The sequence below is a fragment of the Osmerus eperlanus genome, chromosome 18 (genome assembly GCF_963692335.1).
Source record: "Osmerus eperlanus chromosome 18, fOsmEpe2.1, whole genome shotgun sequence".
Taxonomy (NCBI): Eukaryota; Metazoa; Chordata; class Actinopteri; order Osmeriformes; family Osmeridae; genus Osmerus; species Osmerus eperlanus.
In genome coordinates, this window is record NC_085035.1 from 7674237 (window position 1) to 7696356 (window position 22120).

The 22120-nt window shown below is 40.0% G+C and overlaps 1 protein-coding gene across 5 annotated transcripts in view; it reads left to right on the forward strand.

Moving 5' to 3' along the window:
• Positions 1-22120, forward strand: part of pam (peptidylglycine alpha-amidating monooxygenase) — a 143256-nt gene that overhangs the window by 93702 nt on the left and 27434 nt on the right. For 3 of the 5 annotated variants that reach the window (XM_062484417.1, XM_062484419.1, XM_062484416.1), the window contains 9 exons: positions 2640-2951; positions 5460-5589; positions 7199-7315; positions 7494-7566; positions 9945-10146; positions 10581-10784; positions 11264-11382; positions 21076-21172; positions 21847-21900. In XM_062484417.1, the coding sequence (XP_062340401.1) occupies positions 2640-2951; positions 5460-5589; positions 7199-7315; positions 7494-7566; positions 9945-10146; positions 10581-10784; positions 11264-11382; positions 21076-21172; positions 21847-21900 (1308 nt within the window). The remainder of the gene's footprint in view (positions 1-2639; positions 2952-5459; positions 5590-7198; positions 7316-7493; positions 7567-9944; positions 10147-10580; positions 10785-11263; positions 11383-21075; positions 21173-21846; positions 21901-22120) is intronic. The other 2 variants (XM_062484420.1, XM_062484418.1) reach the window with 1 other exon arrangement.

Here is a 22120-nt window from a genome sequence, read left to right on the forward strand (position 1 = left end):
GCCTTAACATGCACAAACAAAAGCTTAACATGAGTCATCAGCTAATTGGAATACACAAATGAAAACCATGCTTATGCCAGTTGCCAAGAGATGACCCTGAAGGGTTTTAAGCTTAAGTAAATAAAATAAAGTATTTAGCCAGAGTCGGTATAGGATTTATTGTTGAGCCCTTTTCTGCTTCATATCTGGAGCAAAGCTGTTGTCTTCCTGGGTGCTGTTTCAATAGACGTTGTTCAAAATTACACCATGCAGCTCCTGCAAATCCATATGCCAGTCTACTGTCTAATTGGTTTCTTGTTAGTGGGAACAGTTTGGAGAGTCATTTTCCCACTGTTTTTGTATTTTTATTTCTATTATTGCGGTCAGTTTGTGTTTACTGATTATTTCAGACTGTCCTTTTACAGTATATCTATGTCTTTAAAATTCCTACTCCTATATTGTCTGTCATAGACAACATAGACTAGATCTTTTCCCCCCGACACCAAATAATCATTTTGCAACAGCACTTCTTTTTTGACAGACTTACTAAAGCTCAGTTTGAGGTGGGTAATAATGTTTTAACCCACTTGGTCTGTCCACCCAGGCATGAAGGTAAACAATCCCCCTTTCGCTTTCACACCTTCACAATGACAAATGGTTTAATCCTGTTGCCATGGTTTCCAGTATGGGAGCAGCGACGTCCAGAACTAACAGGATGTCAATCATGTGTTGACTCCGCCTCTTTCCCTTTACAGTTGTTTTTCGAGTGCCACTGTTGCTGGGTTACGTTGCCAGTGCCGCCCATACTTTCATATCTGTAGGATACACATTTGAGGCAACAGCTATGGGAAGAGGCATTAAGTGCACTTGAAATGCTGTTGAATAATACATTTGTGTAAAGGCACCAAAAGAGAGATTCATTTCCCTTAGTCTGTGCTTAGATCATTAAGCAGTAGTACAAACATGGAAACACAAACTGCACCATAGTAAAGCATCTGCTGTAGTCAATTTCAACCCTTCTCCCCCATTTCTCATCTTGCAGAGTTAATGAGGGTGTCACTGCTTTTGTTCCTCCTTTGACATCAGACTCCTTTCCCTATTCCTTGGTTCTGCAATGCCGCCTCATCCATATCTGTCTCATCTCCCATACTCTTTACCCTTCGCCTCTTGCTCATTTATATCTGTCACCCACTCGCTTTCTGTCTCCTCATTTTCTTTCACCCCATTCCTCTCATGCCTTTTTCTCCCCCTCCTCCCTCAGCTCTCCCCATATCTTCTTTCCTCCCTTTCTCTCTCCTTCCACCCTCCCTCTATCACTGTGACAACCTGAGCCTCTTATTATTGGGGCCTCTCCAGAGCACCCAGATTGGGACAGGTTGATAAATCTATAGCTATATTTGCTTTTTCTTGTTATTAGGACACAAATTCAGTGACTGTCATTCATGGCTCTTGCCGTTGTCTCTGTGTGTTTGTAGGGCCTGCCTCTGATGGATAGACTCAATAAATAAGGAGTACCAGCACTCGTATATCACAATGGGTGGGGAGCTCAAAAGTTGTGTGTGTGTCAGTGGTGAAAATCTGCTATCAATTTTGGGGGGGACACTTTATGACAATTTCTCAAGAGCAATTCCTGAGGGGGACACCAAAATTATTGCTGTAACACATAGCCTACATTGTAATATGTTAAATGTATATTATTAATATTATTTACATTTCCTTATGTTTACAGTGATTTATTGGGGGGACAAATCATATTTTTCCCAGGATGGGGGGGTCGTTTCCCCCCTGTCCCCCCTGGGATTTCCACCTATGGTGTGTGTATGTTTGAGAAAGGTTTTAGAGGTTATGTTGGGGTTGGCAGGTGTTTATTTAAGATGACTACTGGTATGGGATTAGTGTGGGCAGTGTGAAGCTTTTAAAAGCACTGGAAAGGAAATGAGACATTCATAATTTGTTTTTTATTCATACTACTCTATAATCTTTTTATTAGTGCTAGACTGGTTCAATCAATCTATTATGGTGGGCTCAAGTGTCTTTTAGATACAGTGTTAGTCTGCCACTGAGGTGTCACTCCCATTGTGTTGCTGGGGTGTGAAGCACAGTTTTTTGGCTTTCAGATCTGACCTTTTCAAGCAGAGCGAGATTGTTTACACGCTCCTGCAGATGTACTGTAGCACTTCCCAGAATGCATAGAGCTCCCCATCAATTTCAACAGGTTTCTTGACACATTCACTTCACTTTGCATTAGCTCACACACTACAAGTGAAGGTGGCGCATTGCAAAAACGCAGTATTCGAACATACACTGAAAACTGTTGGGCAGTTTACATTGAAGGCTCATACTAAACCGTAGGTAATTTCATCATTATGGTCTTTAGAAATAGTAGTAGCTCAGTAAACAAAATCAAATTAGTATGGGACATGATGGATTTTTAACATTGTAATTTCATAGGATTTTACGCATGACATCATACCTCCCTGTGTCTTCAGCTAATGCCCTTCCCTTTTTCCAGCTGCGTGGCATCAATCCCAACACGGTGCACTTACATTTTCCCTTTCCACAGCTGTACTTACACAGCCCATCTTTCTCCCCTTTCTTTGCTTCTTCCTTCCTTCCCCTTTCCTTCCCTCCTTTTGTCTACCTCTGTCCTGTATGTGCAGGTGACTTCTATTCCCTTCTGTCCAAGTTCCTAGGCGAGAGCAAGGATGTAGTCCACGTACATAAGTATAACCCCAGTGAGGCCCTGAGAGCCCAGGCCGAACTGGTGGCTCAGATTGATAGCATAATGCAAAAGAAGGACCTGGGCTGGCCCAGTCCCAGGCTAGGCTTCGGGGACAGGGAGGATGCAATACTTGTGAGGGATAGAGTGCACAAGTTTCACCAGCTAGAGGCTACGGTCAGGCCGCCGGGAAGCAAGCTGGGAATACCAGCCTCTAACGCTGCCGCCACCGAGGCCGGCGCCCAAAAACAAGGTGGGTTTTTTGAGGGGGACTTTTGGTGATGTCAGAGACAGTGTATTTTTTATGTTGGTTTGATCTCTGGGGTGTCCTCTTAGATTTGTCTGTGCGCTGTCATTATAATTTTTGATTTAAAGCTTCATGTCCTCCCATCTCATTGCTGTCATTAATCAGCCAAATGGAGTGGTCAACACAGTAAACCAGGGATCGCATCATAAATGCTGATGAGACCAAAGCCATGCCTCCTGTAGATGTACTATGAGGTACATTCATTGTTGCTCCTAAGAAAAAGGGAAGTGTTGCTCTGGCAGTGTAGCTGGGCCCCAGCAGAGCACAAGCCCAGTGGGGCATACATGTCCAGGTTTGGTGGAATCCCCAATGGTAATTTTGCTCAAAAGAGATGAATGAAGTTGAGTTTCCCACAAGCAGCTTATTTGTTTGTTCAAAAGATTCTTCCCAAGCGCCTAAAATGAAGCTCTCTGATCAGTTCGGGACATCACCAGGAAAAATCAAGTATAACGTTTCAGTTCAGTAGCTTTCTGCTCGATTCCAATTGAGTTCCCTTTTTTGGGGGTCTTTTCTTTCAACCAGCTATTTTTAGGAAGCCCACAGTTATTACTTGCTCAACTCCAATCAAAATCAAATCTTGCATGACCAGGGGATGCATCCTGGCCCAGTTGGCCCAGCGGTATTGATCAGGTGTGGAAATGTATTTATGAACACAAGCATGTGTAAATGAATTACATTTAATGCATCTGCTGTATTGGGTGGCTGTTAAAAAGGCTGATTTTTTGGTGCTGCTTTCTTCCAATTTCCATGTCTCCTCACTTCATCTAGTGAATTATTCTAAGAGAAGCTCTCTACATTGTTTGTTGGAAGGCTGGCGCTTTCGTAGTGCCCTTGCGGGCCGGAAAAAACAAGGGAAGTTAGGACAGTTTGCAGGCAGAGTAGATGGGCTTAGTTTACACTAAGAATGAGTATTTGATTAGGCAGGCCTAATTGTTCCCTTCTATCAAGGAGTACATTTTGGATGTAGTTATTAGATAGTGGAAAAGGGCAACATGACTACATAAGCATCGTAATGAATCAGTCATTGCTTGATTGTCAAAAATATTTGGGCTGTGTCAACGTTGCTTTCAATTCTATGGGAATAAATAAAACATCAAGAGCATAAAATATTTTTTTTCCATGTGACGTGCTTGAATATTGGGCCCATTCAGTCACTACAGTAGCCTTTTCTAGCCGTTCTCCAACAACAACAAAAAACTATATTTTCTATCATTGATCCATTTCAAGAAAGTGAAAAACATCTCGCTTTTGCTCAATCAATAGTTTGTCAGTTTCAATTCTTAACATATTACGTAAAACTGGTTAAACACTTTGCCAGATTTAGCCATTACGCCATTTACGATGAGGCCATGGGTGTTCATTATTTCATTTGCTGAAAATTATTGAACTTATTTGTGATTGCTTTAGAACATACTCCAAAATCTTGTTAATGTGATTACATGCAGAATTACATGTACATTTAGTCATTTAGCAGAGTGTACCTCAATTCTTGTAATCAAAAGGTCAATCAAGCTAGTGTTGCAAGTCATTTTCTTAACAAAATGCTAACATCTGACTCATGCTTAGCATAGGTTTTGCCACTTTATAAGTTAGAATTTAGTGAGTCAGCTGTTAATGAAATGCATTGTTGGAGTTTATTTTAGTAAACAATTGTATATTTGGTTGGAGAATTTTTGCTCTAATGTTTATGCTATAAACCACAATGAAATCAATTTTTTGTTGATCCCTTCAATCAGTGCTCAGACAAACAGTTATGATCATGGGTCTATTACAATACTCTCCATGACCTATTAATCAATATCCCTACACCTAGTTTCACCACTCATAGCTTTCTAAACATTTGCCTCAAGGCTTTTTGTCTTCTAATGAACTCTGAGATGACAACACCATCACCGCATAGTTCACCCTGAGGGAAAAAATGCAGGAAGATACACATTACCAGCTAAATGTCAATTGACTTCTGAATAACTCATCAATAAGATTCCATGCATACATTTGGGCATACATCCATTAACTCACAGCAAACTTTCTTTGACCTCTGTTATTTTACACTGTCATCTAAGGTGCAATAAGCTGTGCCAGCCACCCATCATATTTGCCATTTTGTCATTGAAACACAATTGCATCGATAGTGGGATTAAATGGTGTCTGAAAGGTGAGACAAACTGTTCCTGTTGTGATCATCTGTGTGAGACAAATCCAAAATTATTAGATTAGCAAGAAAAAAGTGGGTGATAAGAGCTAGATGTCATAGCAGTGAGACAGCTATTTTATTTACATTGCCCCATGATAGTGATCACCGCTGTGATCGCCTCTTTAATTATTTTACCCATTTCAAAAAACCATGTGACTTTTCAAAGCTGACAGCAGAATCTTGACTCACCTCCATTTTGTATATGTGTGTATGTATGTATGAATGTATGTGTGTGCTTGTTTGTGTATGCATGCGTGTAGGGTACCACCTGGAGGAGGTGATGGACTGGCCGGAAAACCCACTACAACTGGGTCAGGTGTCTGGTCTGGCCCTTGACTCAGATAATAACCTTGTCATCTTCCAAAGAGGAGACCATCAATGGGGTGTCAAGTAAGTAACTTAACAAAAGTGGTGTGCCAATGCAAATGTGTTGTTCTGTGAGGGTTACAATATGTCTATTTAGAAAGCGGGTTTGACCGGCAGTAATTACAACTAGCCTAAATCCTGAGTGCAGATCTTCTGTGAAAATGTAATGTTTTGGAGCATTGCCCCTTACTGGCTGTCAGCGATTGTATGAATGTTTTCTCTCTTTCATATCTTGCCATTCTTTAATTGGATGTACATTTAATAGACAGGTGAAAGATAAATCACAATTTTACTTTGTCTAGTGTGACCCTAGTGAATGACTCAGACATGAGAAACCACATCAGAGTATTTCAATATTTTTTTGTTGTTTTGCCATTCAATGTCAGTCTTACCTCAGGCCTGCTGTATAATGCATTCAGCCCCTGTAATGTAATAATGTCTGTGTAGTGTGAGTCTTTCAGGCTGTGTTTTAATTCTTGGCAACTTTATGCGCCGACTCGGTTTTACAGTTTTTTATTTTTGTTCAGAGAAACACTCTAGTTGGAGTCATTAATTTGAACTGACTCCTCCAGAGATCAGGATTTTACCCTGTCATTAGGCCCTGAAAATATTGTTTCTCCTCCTCCCAGTCAAATTTAGTTAGCTCCCCAGGTCCCTAGATTAGCAACAGCATTGCAGCCTATGTGGGCCTATGACTAAGAGAAGGCACTGGTAATATTTCAGAAGAGTAAGGCCTATTATTTGCTGAAATAATTTCTCTTTTTTTTTGTAAGATGCTTGGCTTGGCATTTCAATACAAGTGGTTTGCAGCTAGTGTATGGAAAACATGTTTAGCTAGTTCGGTATTCCTATTTGGAAACTTTTATGAAATATTTCACATCTTAATTTAAAACCAAGTCATTGATCATACAAATCAGTCCCCTGTAATTTACAAGAGAAGAAACAATATTAACAGTTAACCTTCTGTGCTTTGGAGATTTACTGGTGCTTGCCTACAAGCAGAAGTAAATGAGAGGGGATGGTAATGAGCAAGGTCATTAAGTGAGTCAGGAAGTGTCCCTCTATATCATCTATCAGTATGAAATTAGGACTTAATTAGTCGAAGGGGTAAAGTTCAGGTTTTAGTACGAGCAATGTCCCTGTAGTATTAGAGTGCTGGATACTGCATACAGGGTTTTTTAGTTGTTTTTTTGCGGTTACTCGGGCAAAATGATTTTATTATGCATAAGGCTCTTTTTTCATGTTGGATTGAGGTTCATTGGAAGGCTACTGGTAAAAGTGTCAGAAAACAAAGTCAGCTACACTTTGAAAAGACTAAATATATTACTATGCCAACAAGCATCTAAGCATTTGACACAATAAATACACAACAATTTTGTTATGTGTGACTATTTTCCCTTTCAGACTAATCATAAGATCATGACTGCACCTTATTGTTGTCATAGTTATTAGATTTTTGCAGGTTAGCTGTGCCACAAATCTTATTTTGATTCTGAGGTCCCTGTTACTTTCACAAAAGTGTGTGAACCTCACACACATTATCATAGATAAATATCCATCTTTCATCAAAGCTTTAGACTTCTTAACATTGTTTGCCTGTGTATAGCAAATTCATGGCAGTCTTCTGTTGCAGCTCCTTTGACAACCAGGCCAGATACCAACAACGTTCCCTTGGTCCTATCCAACAATCCACCATTCTAGTCATAGATCCTGTCAAGGGCAATGTCCTCAAGGCCTCTGGACGAAACATGTAAGCACAAATGGGGCTTTCCCTGTGTTCTACAGAAGAGAGATGGTGACAGCTCTGAAATCAAACATGGGCTTTATTATTATTACACTATTAGTTTCTTTATTTTAAGAACACTGTGGCTCATTGTTTTCTTTAAGATCGGAAATTAAGGAGAATTTGCTGTTACTACCTTCCACAGATTTTACTTGCCTCATGGAATAACTACAGATGCACATAATAATTACTGGGTTACCGATGTGGCCCTTCATCAGGTAAGTTTCATGTTCATTGGCTGTTTTCATTGGCCTTTATGCCCCAAATGCATTTCCATTATGGAAGTGTTACAGAAGATGTAATGCTTGAAGAGAGAATAACTAACCTAGAACTAGAGGAGTACGAGGAGCAAAACAGTGCTAAATAAGTATTTAGCTGGTCGGCTCCATGACGCCAGGTAAGTAGGGCTCGTGAGACTGCTCACCAAAAGAACAAAGGGGAACCAAGTAGCCTCAACTTTCCTAGCCATTTAGCTACGGTACTAATGCTGAGGGCTCGCTGATATCGATGTCTGTCTTACTAGAACGTTGTGTCTATGCGTCGGTGCTAACGTGTGATGACGTTGTGACGTTAGGCTAGCACTGAGTTCCCTTGTGCCACACAAGGCACTTAAAAAAAAAAAAAAAAAACTTAATTCATGCCTAAACCGTACGTTCGCGGGAATACAAGCAATTCAATCGGGACTAAGACGAACATTTTGACGCCGACGTTGTCTATGTAGTGCAAATATTCAAGTTTTTTTAGGGGTGGGAAAATAATAATAATAACTAGAGGGTACAATTTATGGGGAAATTGAGGGGTGTCCTCTTGTATTTTTGTATGCCCTTCAGGCCCTTGCACACTGAGTCCGAAATACGTGTCCGAAATCTTCGCATGTTAAAAAATAAATGCGACCTCGCGTTATGTCAATCGCGCTTACACACTGCGTCCGAGACTTTTTCGCATCCAGAGCCAGCAAATTTGCGAATTTTGAGGCTGACGATTGCGGAAAAACCATACGGAAATTTCGCACTCATTGTGCAAGGGCTGAATCTAGTCGGAGCACAGCTGCCAGCTGTAGGTATATGCAAGTAGCAACTCTAGTGCTAAACTAGAGAGGGTACAATTTCTGGAGAAATTGTAGGGTGTGCTTTCTTGCGTTGGTTGCAGATGGGTCCGTTTATCAACTGTACTTTTTTACTGATAAAATATATATATATATATAACTGATATTTCGATTCAAACAGTACCATCTGCTAACTGAAAATATGCCCCCAAAAACTTAAATAAGCTTTACATCTATTGAGGAGAAAATGGCTAATTCAAAAGAAGTTTGCTACGAGCAAGCTAGTTGCTGTGGCTATCCAAACTTCACTGAGTGAGGGAAAGCGCCGGAAATGAGAACGTTTCTTTTGACATTAAGTTTAGGCTGTGGCATTGAAGCCAGCAAAGCACCACACAAGCTTGAGTTTAAATACATTCTTTAATGTGACATTACTTACTGTACATACAAGTCTTGATTTGCTTAAATGTACATGTATGATGCTGCTAGTACACCACGGCACGATATGACACTCGCTGTGCAACAGCACATCTATGCACGTATCCATGCATCGTTGCTAACGTGTGCTGACGTTGTGACGTTGGCACCACTGAGTTCCGTTTGTTGACACAAGGCACTTTTTGCCACAAAAACTTAAGTTCAGCCTAAACCGTGCAACTGAACGTAAATAAAAATACAAGCAACTCAATCGCTACCAAGACAAAACTTTTGACACCGATGTTGTCTATGTTGTCCAAATAGTGACAGCGCCTTAGGGGTGGAAAAAGAAACAAAAATAATAAATATACACTACCGTTCAAAAGTTTGGGGTCACTTAAAAAAGTTTTTTTCAATGAAGATAACGTTAAATTAATCAGAAATACACTATACATTGTTAATGTGGTAAATGACTATTCTAGGTGGAAACGTCTGGTTTTTAATGAAATATCTACATAGGTGTATAGAGGCCCATTTCCAGCAACTATTACTGCATGTGTTCGAATGGTACATTGTGTTTGCTAATTGCCTTAGAAGACTAATGGATGATTAGAAGGATTAGAATTAGAATGCAAATGGAGCATTATTTGACGAAAGCAAAGTTTGAAGAACAACATTTATATTTCAAATAAAAATAATTATTTCTAATAATAATAATTAACCTTGTAAATGTCTAGACTATATTTTCTATTCATTTTGAAAGTTATTTGATAAATAAAAGTGTGAGTTTTCATGGAAAACACGAAATTGTCTGGGTGACCCCAAACTTTTGAACGGTAGTGTATATGTGAGAGAACAATGGTTGTGCTCGCCGAAGGCGTGAGCACACCCAATAAGTATATATGAGAGAAAACAATGGTTGTGCTCGCCGAAGGCTTGTGCACACCCAATATGTAGATGTAGAGATTATTATTTTATGGATTTTTATTTGGTTAGCTTCCATTTTATCTAAATATATTGAGCTCCATATTTACGTATTTGTCAACAGAGTGTGTAGTTGCCATATATTTCACATTAAACAAATTATTTCTGAGATCTGACCTGCCAGGCTGTAACATGACTGCCTCCTTCATACAGGTGTTCAAAGTGGGCAACAACAAGCCCCTGGTGGTTTTGGGTGAAGCCTTTGAACCAGGAAGTGATAAAGAGCACTTCTGCAAGCCCACTGATGTAGCTGTCGACACCATGACCGGAAATGTCTACATATCTGATGGATACTGCAATGCCAGGGTTCTCAAGTTCTCACCAGAGGGCAAATACCTTTCTCACTGGGGAGCAGGTACATACGCGCGCAAGAGAGTAAAATATTTATGACCGGTTTGTCTGCTGGGAAGGACATTTTAAGGCTCAGCTTGACAACATGCATTTGAATTCTTATTGATTTACCTGTGATATTATGCCAATATTTTGTGCTGACAGTTAAGGTTGAGATTTTTTTATTACCTCAGGTCTAGCTTTGTATGGCAATCTTGAGAATCACTTTCAAGTTCTAAGATTAACTGCACAGCTTTAGATGAAGCACATATGCCAATCTCTTGTTCATATTAAGTAATATGCATATTATTGTAACCCTAAAGACTGACTATATGCATCGACCGACCGACCCCACCCCACCAAACTTTTTACACAAACGGTATCTTTGCACTACTCAATAATTCAAACCCCAAATCCCCACATTAAAGTCCCGCTCATGTCTCCGTCCCTCCCTATCAGGTTCGTCTGACAGACGGAGGAGGCTCCCATTCCGGATCCCCCACAGTCTGGCCTTCCTGCCCGACAGGCGGGAGCTGTGTGTGGCTGATCGGGAGAATGGCCGCATTCAGTGCTTTGTAGCTGAATCCGGGGAATTTGTCAAGGAGATCAAGAAGGAAGAATTTGGTGAAGAAGTGTTTGCTATCGCCTACACGCCGGCTCATGGTGAGTCTCTTATTGCTGTATTCAAGGGCAGAAAGATAAATTGGGTGTTTTTCATAATATGGGGAATTTAATTAGATAGCAGTAACATACAACATACAACATACAATACAATCTGTTGTAACAGACATGGTTCTTTGGTGAGGAGATTATGGAACAGAGTTGGGATTATGCTTTACCTGGGGTTCATGAATATATACAATATGCATCCCAGTTGCAAAGTCCCAAAAAACTCAGCAGCCATTCAACTCAGTTGACATGTTTTAATAAAAAAAAAACAGAAGACTTCTTACAAAAAGAACACATTTGTATTATCATTACAATATTATATTTATTGAAGGGGTAATCATGTGTGGCTCATTAAAATGCAAGCTTTTGTGATGAGGCTTTTATCTTGTGCAGCTGCCTCATGTTCATGGAGGGTTGAAAACAAAATCCATATTCATGATATATATATGTCTGATGCGAATGTGTGTATCCAGGTGGTCTGATTTATGCTGTGAATGGGGAATCACCATATGGACGCTCAGCTCCTCTCAGCGGCTTTGTGATAAACTATTCATCCAAGGAGATCCTGGACACGTACAGCCCAGACTCTCAGGTAGGTTATTCAAAACCAATCTGACTGGAAATTACTAGCAAGCTCACCAAGAGATGATGGTTCATTTGGTCAATCTCTCATTTAGCTGTTTACACACTACTGTATATCACCAAAGAAACTGTGGCAAGGAGGGGTATTATACGGTGGCCCTGAAGTGCAAAACACACCCACTAATACGAGTACATCCCCCAAATGAACACACTCCTCCTAATATGAGAAATCTTCCCCCAATATATGAATACACACACTTTCCCCAAATATGAACACACTCCCCCCGAATACGAGTAAACTCAACCCCAAATAGTATGACATGCTCCCTTTAATGCTACGCACCTCCCACCAAATATAAAAGGCACACTCCACCAAATGTGAAACGATGAAAGGGTAAGGTACAACACTTTCATTGCAGAATGCCGATATTTGTTACAGTCTAACAAATATAATAAAGATTGTTAATGTAAGTGTAGTAATAGATGCTTAGTTAAAAGTTCCAGTGCTGTTGAGAGATACATTAAAGCTTAACCTCAATTGTATCAGTTATCAGTTTAATTATGGGACTGTGAGATGATTGGTTTTGATAACTAACTTGAGAGGTCCTCAGGGCACTAGGAGCATTAGGAGTATTTATAGGAAGCAACCAGCCTCGGTATTTGTAGTTCACTTAATTAAGATTGGTCATTTCACATTGGTGACGAGGGTTGTAATTATCAGAAATCGTATCAGGTTATTTAGCTCACAGTTGAGCTGAGAACGTGTTATTGGTCTCCATTAACACTACTTGATGAGATATAGTAAACAAAGCAACTGACTTTCAAAGCAACGGACATTAAAGCAAAGCTGTACCTTACACCAGTAGCGATGTCACTGTGGTAGTGCAGTTTATGTCATGTCATGATTTTTAGATAAGTGGTTTCAAACACAATTAATGCTAAGATTGTATGGACGGTCTTGCTGCAGCCTAGCATGCCCTAAAAAAATAATTATTAACTGAGGAAAATTAATTTGGTTTAGTAGTTGGAGCAGATTAGTTTGTTGAAAGTAACATATAGTATATACACCGATCAGCCATAACATTATGACCACCTGCCTAATATTGTGTAGGTTTCCCTTTTGCCACCAAAACAGCCCTGACCCTACGAGGCATGGACTCGACTTGACCTTTGAAGGTGTGCTGTGGTATCTGTCGCAAAGAATTTAGCAGCAGATCCTTTAAGTCCTGAAAGTTGCGAGGTGGGGCCTCCATGGGTTGGACTTGTTTGTCCAGCACATCCCACAGATGCTCGATTGAATTGAGATCTGGGGAATTCAATGTCAACACTTTGAATTTGTTATTGTGTTCCTCAAACCATTCCAGAACAATTTGAGCTTTGTGGTAAGATATATTATCCTGGTGAAAGATGCCACTGCCATCAGGGAATATCGTTTCCAAGAAAGTGTGTACATGGTCTGTAACAATGCTTAGGTAGGTGATACGTGTCAAAGTAACATCCACATGAATGGCAGGACTCGAAGTTTCGCAGCAGAATATTGCCCAAAGCATCACACTGCCTCCGCTGGCTTGCCTTTTTCCCATAGTGCATCCTGGTGCCATGTGTTCCCCAAGTAAGCGACGCACACCCACCCGGCCATCCACGAGATATATAAACGAAAATGTGATTCATCAGACCAGGCCACCTTCTTACATTGCTCTGTGGTCCAGTTCCGATGCTCACGTGCCCTTTGTAGGTGCTTTCGGCAGTGGACAGGGGTCAACATGGGCACCCTGACTGGTCTGCGACTACACAGCCCCACACGCAACAAACTGTGATTAACTGTATGTTCTTACACCTTTCTATCACAACAATAATAATAATTTTCAGTACAGTACCTCGTCTGTTGGATCAGACTACACAGGCCAGCCTTCACTTCCCACATGCGTCAATGAGCCTTGGCCGCCCATGACCCTGTTGCCGGTCCTTGGACCACTTACTTACAACTGCAGACCGGGAACAATCCAAAAGAGCTGCAGTTTTTCACTTGATGTATGACTATGTTTAGCCTGTGTTATGCACCTCTCTGTCGCCAACCATCTCTGAAGGGGATCCCTGAATTGCTCCTCCCAAGGTTTCTTCAATTTTTTCTCCTCTCGTGAGTTTTTCTGAGAGTTTTTCCTTGTCTTCCCTGATGGTTGAGGTTGGCTGAGGGGCAGTTCTATGAGTGATTGTAAAGCCCTCTGTGAGATTGCTTGTAAAAATGGCTATACAAATACATATGATTTGATTCACTCAAATCCTAACGCTTGCCCATTTTTCCTGCTTCTAACACATCAACTTTGCAAACAAAATTTCCACTTTCATGTCTAATATATCCCAACCACTGGTGCCATGATAATGAGATAATCAGTGTTTTTCACTTCACCTGTCAGTGTTCATAATGTTATGGCTGATCGGTGTACATGCATATGTGCAGTATATATATATATATATATATATATATATATATATATATATATATATATATATATATATAAGAGCGTCTGCTAAATGACTAAATGTAAATATATATGAATTGTCTTTAAGACCCTCCCTTAGGGTGACTCCACATGTTGCGTTGAGTTTGCACTTTATACAAGCCACTTTAAATGCTTATGTTTATTTCCCTTGTCCCTATCCAGCCAGCTTGGCACATGGCATCCTGATTTGGGGCTAATCAGATACCAGAAGAGCATTACATCTTTCTAATAATGCCTGGAATCTGTCTGTGTGTGTTTTTGTTTATTTGTTTGTGTGTGTCCGCTTTAGTTTCCCACGATAATCTTGAGAACTGGGCACTCAAAAGGTCTCCTTTTTATAATCCAATTGAGTGCAGTTTGACATTGTTTGGATAAGCATTATAACATTTCCCCCAAAATAATTTTCCGCCAGTTTTGCCATGTTGACCTTGCACAATACGCTTCACTAAGTGCGTGTGTAGCCTGGGTAGTCGGAGGGTAGTCCGACTACGCCACCTCGTATAATAAGTCTAAGACTTGAGAAAGGTACATTTTTTGGAAGGGAGGAACAGTGTGTGACCCAGAGGAACAGACTAAACGACAGTTTGGCAAAAATTAGACATTCCAGCTTCTCGTGGTTTGCTGCGTTGACGTCAGTCATGGCCGATCAAGCACTGTTTGCTTACTTTACTTTATTTATAATTAAACTTCTAAAACCCTTTCTTCAACACATTTTTTATTCAACTGTTTGGTCTGGATTTGAGCGTTGGCGAAACTGAGGAGAATAATTACAAAACACGCGTCAAAGTTGTCGTGTGTGAGTCTGGCCAATCATGAAATAGCTATGTCGTTATTAGAACCCGTGCAGTTGCTCTTGAGAAAATGCGCTCGGCTACACAGCCGGCAGTTCTCAAATCGATCTCACGGTACTTTGATGGCTACGTCACAGTGACCTAGCCTCAGCGCCGTCTCAAGTCGGACAAAAAGTCTAACCAGAATGGTCCGTGTACTTTGCGGCCAATGGATTTTCGTTTTGAAATTAGAAAACCAAAATCGGGAAACGACCACTACCATTTAGAAATACAAAAACAGAAAACCCATTTTCCGTTTTTTGTTTCGATAATAGAAAACGAAAAAACGACCCATTATCCGGAAGTTGCTCGTGGGAGCAACTTCCGGGTCACAACACAAAAATCTACGCAAAATTGAGAAAGAAGATTTCCACACACTATTTTACTTCCCGATTTCCATGTTTAAACACATCAAAGAAAATCATTTCCGTTTTCTATTATCGAAACAAAAAACGGAAAATGGGTTTTCCTATTTCTAAATGGTAGTCGGGAAACAGCACGTTTCCCGATTTAGGTTTTCTAATTTCAAAACGAAAATCCATTGGCCGCAAAGTACACGGACTCTGAATTCACTGTTTCAAGTCAGCCGCCTGGTGAAATGGTAGCTAATGTGCTAGAAGTAGTTGGAGAGCTCACTGTCTGCTGTCTCTGGTGTCCATTTTTACTCCTGTGTTACAGCTCAGGGGAACAATTCATTTTGTATGAATCAGTATGTTTCACTCATTGAACAAATAAATTCTAATTCTATACTGTTTTGTTCGGCTTGACGTAGTGTCCATTATCTGGGTCGTAGGTAGGCAGCGAGGGGCGGAGCTTCAGCTCCTTCAGGCGACACGCCCCCCCAGTCTCAAGCAGAGAAGAGTGTTGATTTTTCTCACGATTTCAAAGCCTAATTTAACATACTTGTCAGTGTTTTTTAAATTCTAATTTGGATGGGTGTGATGGATGCCTAACAGCGGCCCACACAGGGACTTAAATATCCTTATTTCTTTTATGTGCATGCTAACATTCAGCAACACCATACAACTGTCTTCACATAAATAACACACGTCACATAGCTTTTGGTTCCTTAGTTCTCATGTCATCTTTATTGCCTTTGGTTTAACATATCTTTGTTAGTTTAGGTGTAGCGTTTTTGTTACCTCTTTGTTTGATTTTCATGTGGGCAGCATGGCTGCCGTGTCCCATTAACCTTTTAAGGAGTGAGTTCTAAAGATTACCGACGCTTCCACCAGAGTGAGTTATTTTTCCAAAACGGAAGCTAGCTAGTTTTAGTTAGCTTCCGTTACCTAGCAACCTAGCATAATACTCGTAGCAATGCTACTACCTGCTAGTGTTACTTGTTAGTCTCCTAATTGTAAATTTTGAAGCCATACTATAGTGTTTGTCATATAGTTTTTGTCTATCGGAAAATAGTCGGTTGGAATGTTCAGAATCACACGTGTGACGGTACTCTGTGGGGCCCGCTTTCGAACGATCACATATGTGTGACGCTACTCCTTAACGGGTTAAAGGGGTTCCGGCTGGAAACAGGAGGCCTAAATGGGGTTCCAGAGTGGGTGGGAAACTTCCATCCCTGTCTGGACTGTAGGGGTTTCTGCTCCAATTTTGCTCCAATTATCAAGTGGGAGGATGTATTGTGTCCCCTCCCTATATTTATTGTGGCAGCCCAGTCTTATATAAGTGCCAAGAGGAGCAAGGAGAGGAGAGAAGAGAAAACCAACCTAGCAGGAAGACCTCTGAGCATATGAGGCATTGGTTGGTTTATCATGTATCGTTTTATCCTCGCAAACCCGGTTTTATTTACTTTGTTAATGTGTTCAACCCGTTCATGTAAGTAATAAACCCCTAAATATTTTGCACCCTACTCAGTTCTCTTGAGCCTTCCTGGTCATGCCTTCACAATGGGTAGTTAATAACACATTTTTCTGTGGTGTGGTGAACTTAAAATTCCACTTTACAGGATCTTTAATTCAAGCCTATACCGTACAAACGGAACGTAAATCCCAATACAAGCAACGCAATCGCAAAAAAAAAACTAACATTTTGACACCGGCGTTGTCTATGTCGTCAAAATATTGAGCAATCCTTAGGGGTGGGAAAATAATAATAATATATATGAGAGAGAACAATGGTTGTGCTCGCTGAAGGCTTGAGCACACCCAATAAATATATATGAGAGAGAATTAGGGATGGGTATCGAGAACCAGTATTTGTTTAGAACCGGTTCCCAGTGAATCGATTCCTTGGAATCGTTAGCAAAATTCCTTAACGATTCTGTTAACGATTCTCTGTGCCGTTAAACAATTAAAATGCTAAGATTAATAATGGATAAAAAATCGATATGCTCAGTTTAATAATGGGACACGCGAACGTCTGTCTGAATAAACTATAAAAGTTTGCGCATAGACAGACTGCAGCAAACATGGCAACTAGGAAGAAGCGTTCTAAAGTTTGGTTGTATTTCACACGACAAAATGACAACAACGCCACTTGTAACGCGTGTAAAAATTATATTTCGTCGAAGGGAGGAAATACTACAAATATGAAGAAGCATTTGAACACACAGCATGGAATGAAGTTACTGGAACGTCATGTGTTCGATGCATGCAGCAGCGCAGCTAACGTTCGCGCTTCATCTCTAACTATCTAAGGACTGGAGTCAGGTGGCTGAGCGGTGAGGGAGTCGGGCTAGTAATCCGAAGGTTGCCAGTTCGATTCCCGTTCATGCCAACTGACGTTGTGTCCTTGGGCAAGGCACTTCACCCTACTTGCCTCTGGGGAATGTCCCTGTACTTACTGTAAGTCTCTCTGGATAAGAGCGTCTGCTAAATGACTAAATGTAAATGTAAATCTAAGGTAGAGCTAAACTGCTCAAAAGTGATCACAACCACTTGTTACTGTATGAAGCAATTTGCCTTTATTGTGTGTAGTCGATCTAGTTATCTTCTGTCCCGTCGTTTGAAGCATACATTTTAGCTCCGGCATTCGTCTCCCGTGGGTATTGATCTTATTGATCATTTCATGTTATCGGGGCGGCGTGTGTTATCAGCAAACGTTTGCGTGTCGCATTATTAAACTGAGCATATCGGTTTTTAATCCATTATTGTTGGAATGCTGCTTCAGCATTCCAAGTATTGTTCTTTGAATCTTTATTGTTGGAATGCTGCTTCAGCATTCCAAGTATTGTTCTTTGAATCTTTATTCAACTTATTGTTGGAATGCTTAAGCAGCATTCCAAGTATTGTTCTTTGAATCTTTATTCAACTTATTATTATTTATCTTCTATTTCTTCCGTGGCACCTTTCAGCGCCTTCAAATCTTCATCTATTAAAACCGTTCAGCTATCTAAAAATTCAGCAGTTTCAGGCCATGGGTGCTATGACTTTTCAGCTTTGTACCTCTTATGCTTGAAATAATATAAATCAATATTCATAATATTTTGGAAACTCCATTGGAAACATGGGTTTCCAATGGAGTTTTCTTTCAAATCCTCTCAAACTTATTTAAACTTCTTCATCTTCCAAATCCTTCTTCTTCCTCAATCTTTCAGCTAGAGCCACCATTTAAACTTTAAAATGTTGACAAAACCCTAAACTATTTTTAAATAATTCAGCTTTTTGATATCTATTCAACTTTTTTCAATATCACTGATTATGTTTCATGACTTTTTCAAGCCGTTTCTGAGATTTACATGGGTGTTTACGTGAAACTATAGAGTGCAGACTGAAACGCTTAGAGTGGAGGGCAGCTTCGGATGTCGTTGAAAAAATATTTCTAGTTTGCCAGCATTGCCACAATTTTCGCTCTTCATGCTTAATTTTTGGATCAATAGATAGCTAATTTTGTGCTGGTCGTAGACAGTTGTCTGTTGAATCCAACAGACGTACACATTTGTTCAGAGCCCCACGAAAGCGAGACAAAGTCCAACTCTCGCCCCATAGAGACCAATGCAAATCTGGTGACAAAATCGTCAGAGAAAGCAAAAAGAACAAGATTTTTTTGAAACTGCCGGTAGAGTCGTATTTCTGACCGCACAGAAATATGAAGGACATCTCTGGTTTCGGCAGAGTCTTGGGTCTCGGAAAATATCCTTATTTTTTGGATTGGACGTATAGTTTTGCGTCTAGGTTAACTTGTTTGAGGTGTGGATTCTAGCTACATTAGTTATTCTCTCTGCCCAGCTCGTTAGCCATCACAGCTGCGCCATCACCGTGGAACCCAAACAAACACGCACCAGGAAAGCAAAAGGAACACGTTTTCGAAACTGCAGGTAGAGTCTATTTCTGACTGCACAGACATAAAGAATATCTCTGGTTTAGGCAGAGTCTTGGGTCTCGGAAAATATCCTTATTTTTTGGATTGGACGTATAGTTTTGCGTCTAGGTTAACTTGTTTGAGGTGTGGATTCTAGCTACATTAGTTATTCTCTCTGCCCAGCTCGTTAGCCATCACAGCTGCGCCATCACCGTGGCACCCAAACAAACACGCACCAGGAAAGCAAAAGGAACACGTTTTCGAAACTGCAGGTAGAGTCGTATTTCTGACTGCACAGACATATAAAGAATATCTCTGGTTTCGGCAGAGTCTTGGGTCTCGGAAAATATCCTTAGATTTTGGATTGGACGTACAGTTTTGCGTCTAGGTTATCATGTTTGAGGTGTGGATTCTAGCTACATTTCTCTTATTCTCTGCCCTCAGCGCGTTAGCAATCATAGCTGCACCATCACCGTAACGACAGACACGCACCACTCAGTCTCTCAAATAGGTGATTGGTACGTTTACTTGACCATGAGAAACCCGATTACTAGCAATTGTCGGTTTATGCCAATAATACGATTACTCCGTTTACATGTGTAATTAGTTATGCGATTACTCAATAAACACGTCTACATGATTCTTTTTTATTAATCGTTGTATGCTCCACGGACAAAACTTGCACCATCATCCTTCTGCAACAAAGTGTCGCCGTGTCTTCCTGTATCGGCCCTACTGCTGTATGTTTCATTCCATCAACACATTGAATCCTACTAAGAAAGCCGAGTAAACGCACTCAATGCACACATCTGCTACTGCTATTACTATCCCAACTATAATTTCAGCTGATAAGACTATAATATTCTTTTTATGACTAGCTAGCCTAGGCCTACTTCTTCTGTTTAACAGTTCAGCTTTCAGCTTCTCCCGCATTGTATTTCAGCTCTTAGAGTTGTTAGATGATGCAGTTCAGTTTCCACACTGCCTCTTTTGTGTGACTCACACATTTCAGCTTGCGGGTATTTTCTCATTTCTGTATTTTCAGCCATTTAAAAAAAAATAATTTCAGATTTCAGCATTCCAACGCATTTTCAGCAGGAAATGCCTTTTCTAGTTAAACTTAGCATTTTAATTGTTTAACCTTTTAATAGTCCTGTTAAATGTGCCTGAAAACGCCTAAACAACATACCCAAGTACATTGAAAGCTGTTGTTGAACCATTTGGAGTACATGCATGTAAATGGTCTCTTTTGAAAGGTGACACTGAAGTTATTTTCCCTGTTGTTAGGACCCCTGTAAGTTCTACTGGTGTTGAGTAATAGAAGCTTGAACACAAGGAAACTGAAAGTTTCTATCTCCGACTAGATTTTGTTTTGAAAACAGAGGCCTGAAGAGGCCTAGAGGTGGTAGGTATTAGCTCATTTGAGAGCCAGTCAAAGCCAGTTTGAGAAATTCGTTTAAAACGAGTGTGTGTGTGGGGGGGTGCAAGACACACAGACCTATGGCTGTAGAGGGGAACATCGATAAAAGAATCGAATCGATAAGCAGGAATTGATAAGGAGTCGGAATCATTAAAATCTTATCAATACGCATCCCTAGAGATAATATAGGTTGTGCTTTGCCGTTCAGCAAGCACACCAGGCCAACAATTATAACAACTGGCTCAACCATTCTGCATGTAATGACTTCTGTTATGAACTAAAGGTTTAGATATTTGTAGTGGTGAGACAATTTAACAGAGAATTTCAATCAACATAACATAAGCAATAATAACGTAGGAAACAGCAGACAAATGAAGACTACATAATCATTTGCATGAATGTAGGCTACCACAGCATTGGCAATTTGACTAGAATAGATGATGTGGAGGTTGAACAAGTACTTTCAGTTATGATCTGAGAAATATAGGTACCAAAGCCACTGAGAAGGAATGTCATCACCAGCTGCATCACAAACTCTGCACTATCCATCTATCGTTCCAGAAACTCTTCTTTAACTTGTGAAGCCGTTTTAACCTGAGCTGTGATTAAATTGTATTTGTGTTGTATTTTTTGTGGATTGTATAATAACATTTGTTGAACTAAAATTATTTTACAATTTTGTTCTGTATTTTCAGGAGTTTAAGATGCCTCATGATATAGTTGTGAACAAAGACGGTGCTGTCTTTGTTGGTGATGCAGCCTCAGACACAGTAATAAAGTTTACTTCTGAAAGTAAGTGGCGTGCAAGCAGTAATATGCTAATCATTGTTGTTCCAATTGAATTGAGTCACTCATTAAATAAGTTTAATTACATGAACCATTCAGCTGTAATAATACCAAATAAAGGTTTAGACTATTAAGAGCAGCCAATGTCATTACCCCCCCCCCCCCCCGTCATAACCTTTTTGCATATTTGTTTCTCGTGTATATTCAAGAAAAGGCTTTGTCCCGTTCTAAAACTTATTGATTAATTATCTTGCCTGGAATTTAAAATTAAAAGGAATTACCTACTTCAAATCATTAATCATTGCAAATCTAATATATCCAGTACAGTACAAATAATGGCCAAAATGTATATTTCACTGTGCTATTATCTGTCTGTAGTATCAGTTGTAATAAATGTTAATAAAAAGTTACTGGGATTTAGAAATTCTTACATTCTTTCATAACTTCTGCCTGAGTAACAAATATATGGGAGTCAGGTGGCTGAGCGGTTAGGGAATCGGTCTAGTAATCAGAAGGTTGCGGTTCGATTCCCCATCAGGCCAATGACGTTGTGTCCTTGGGCAAGGCACTTCACCCTACTTGCCTCGGGGGAATGTCCCTGTACTTACTGTAAGTCACTCTGGATAAGAGCGTCTGCTAAATGACTAAAAGTAATATGCCTTTCTTTGTTTTTGTTTCAGAAGCTGAACATCGTTCTGTTAAGAAAGGTGGAATCGAAGTACAAGAAATAGAAGGTGCATTTTACATTTTATGAAGATTTTATATTTAAACTTTTGGGGTATTTTGATTGTATAAGATATTCCTTACAGGGCAGCATTTTACTCATTATATTGATTGCCTAAGAAGGCCATTCAGTTATATCTGGGAAATTAAGTGAGTGGGATTGGCTAACTTCTAGTGTGCATATTTGTTTTAGTTAATTGCATACTTTAGTAGTAGGTCTTAAAGACATTT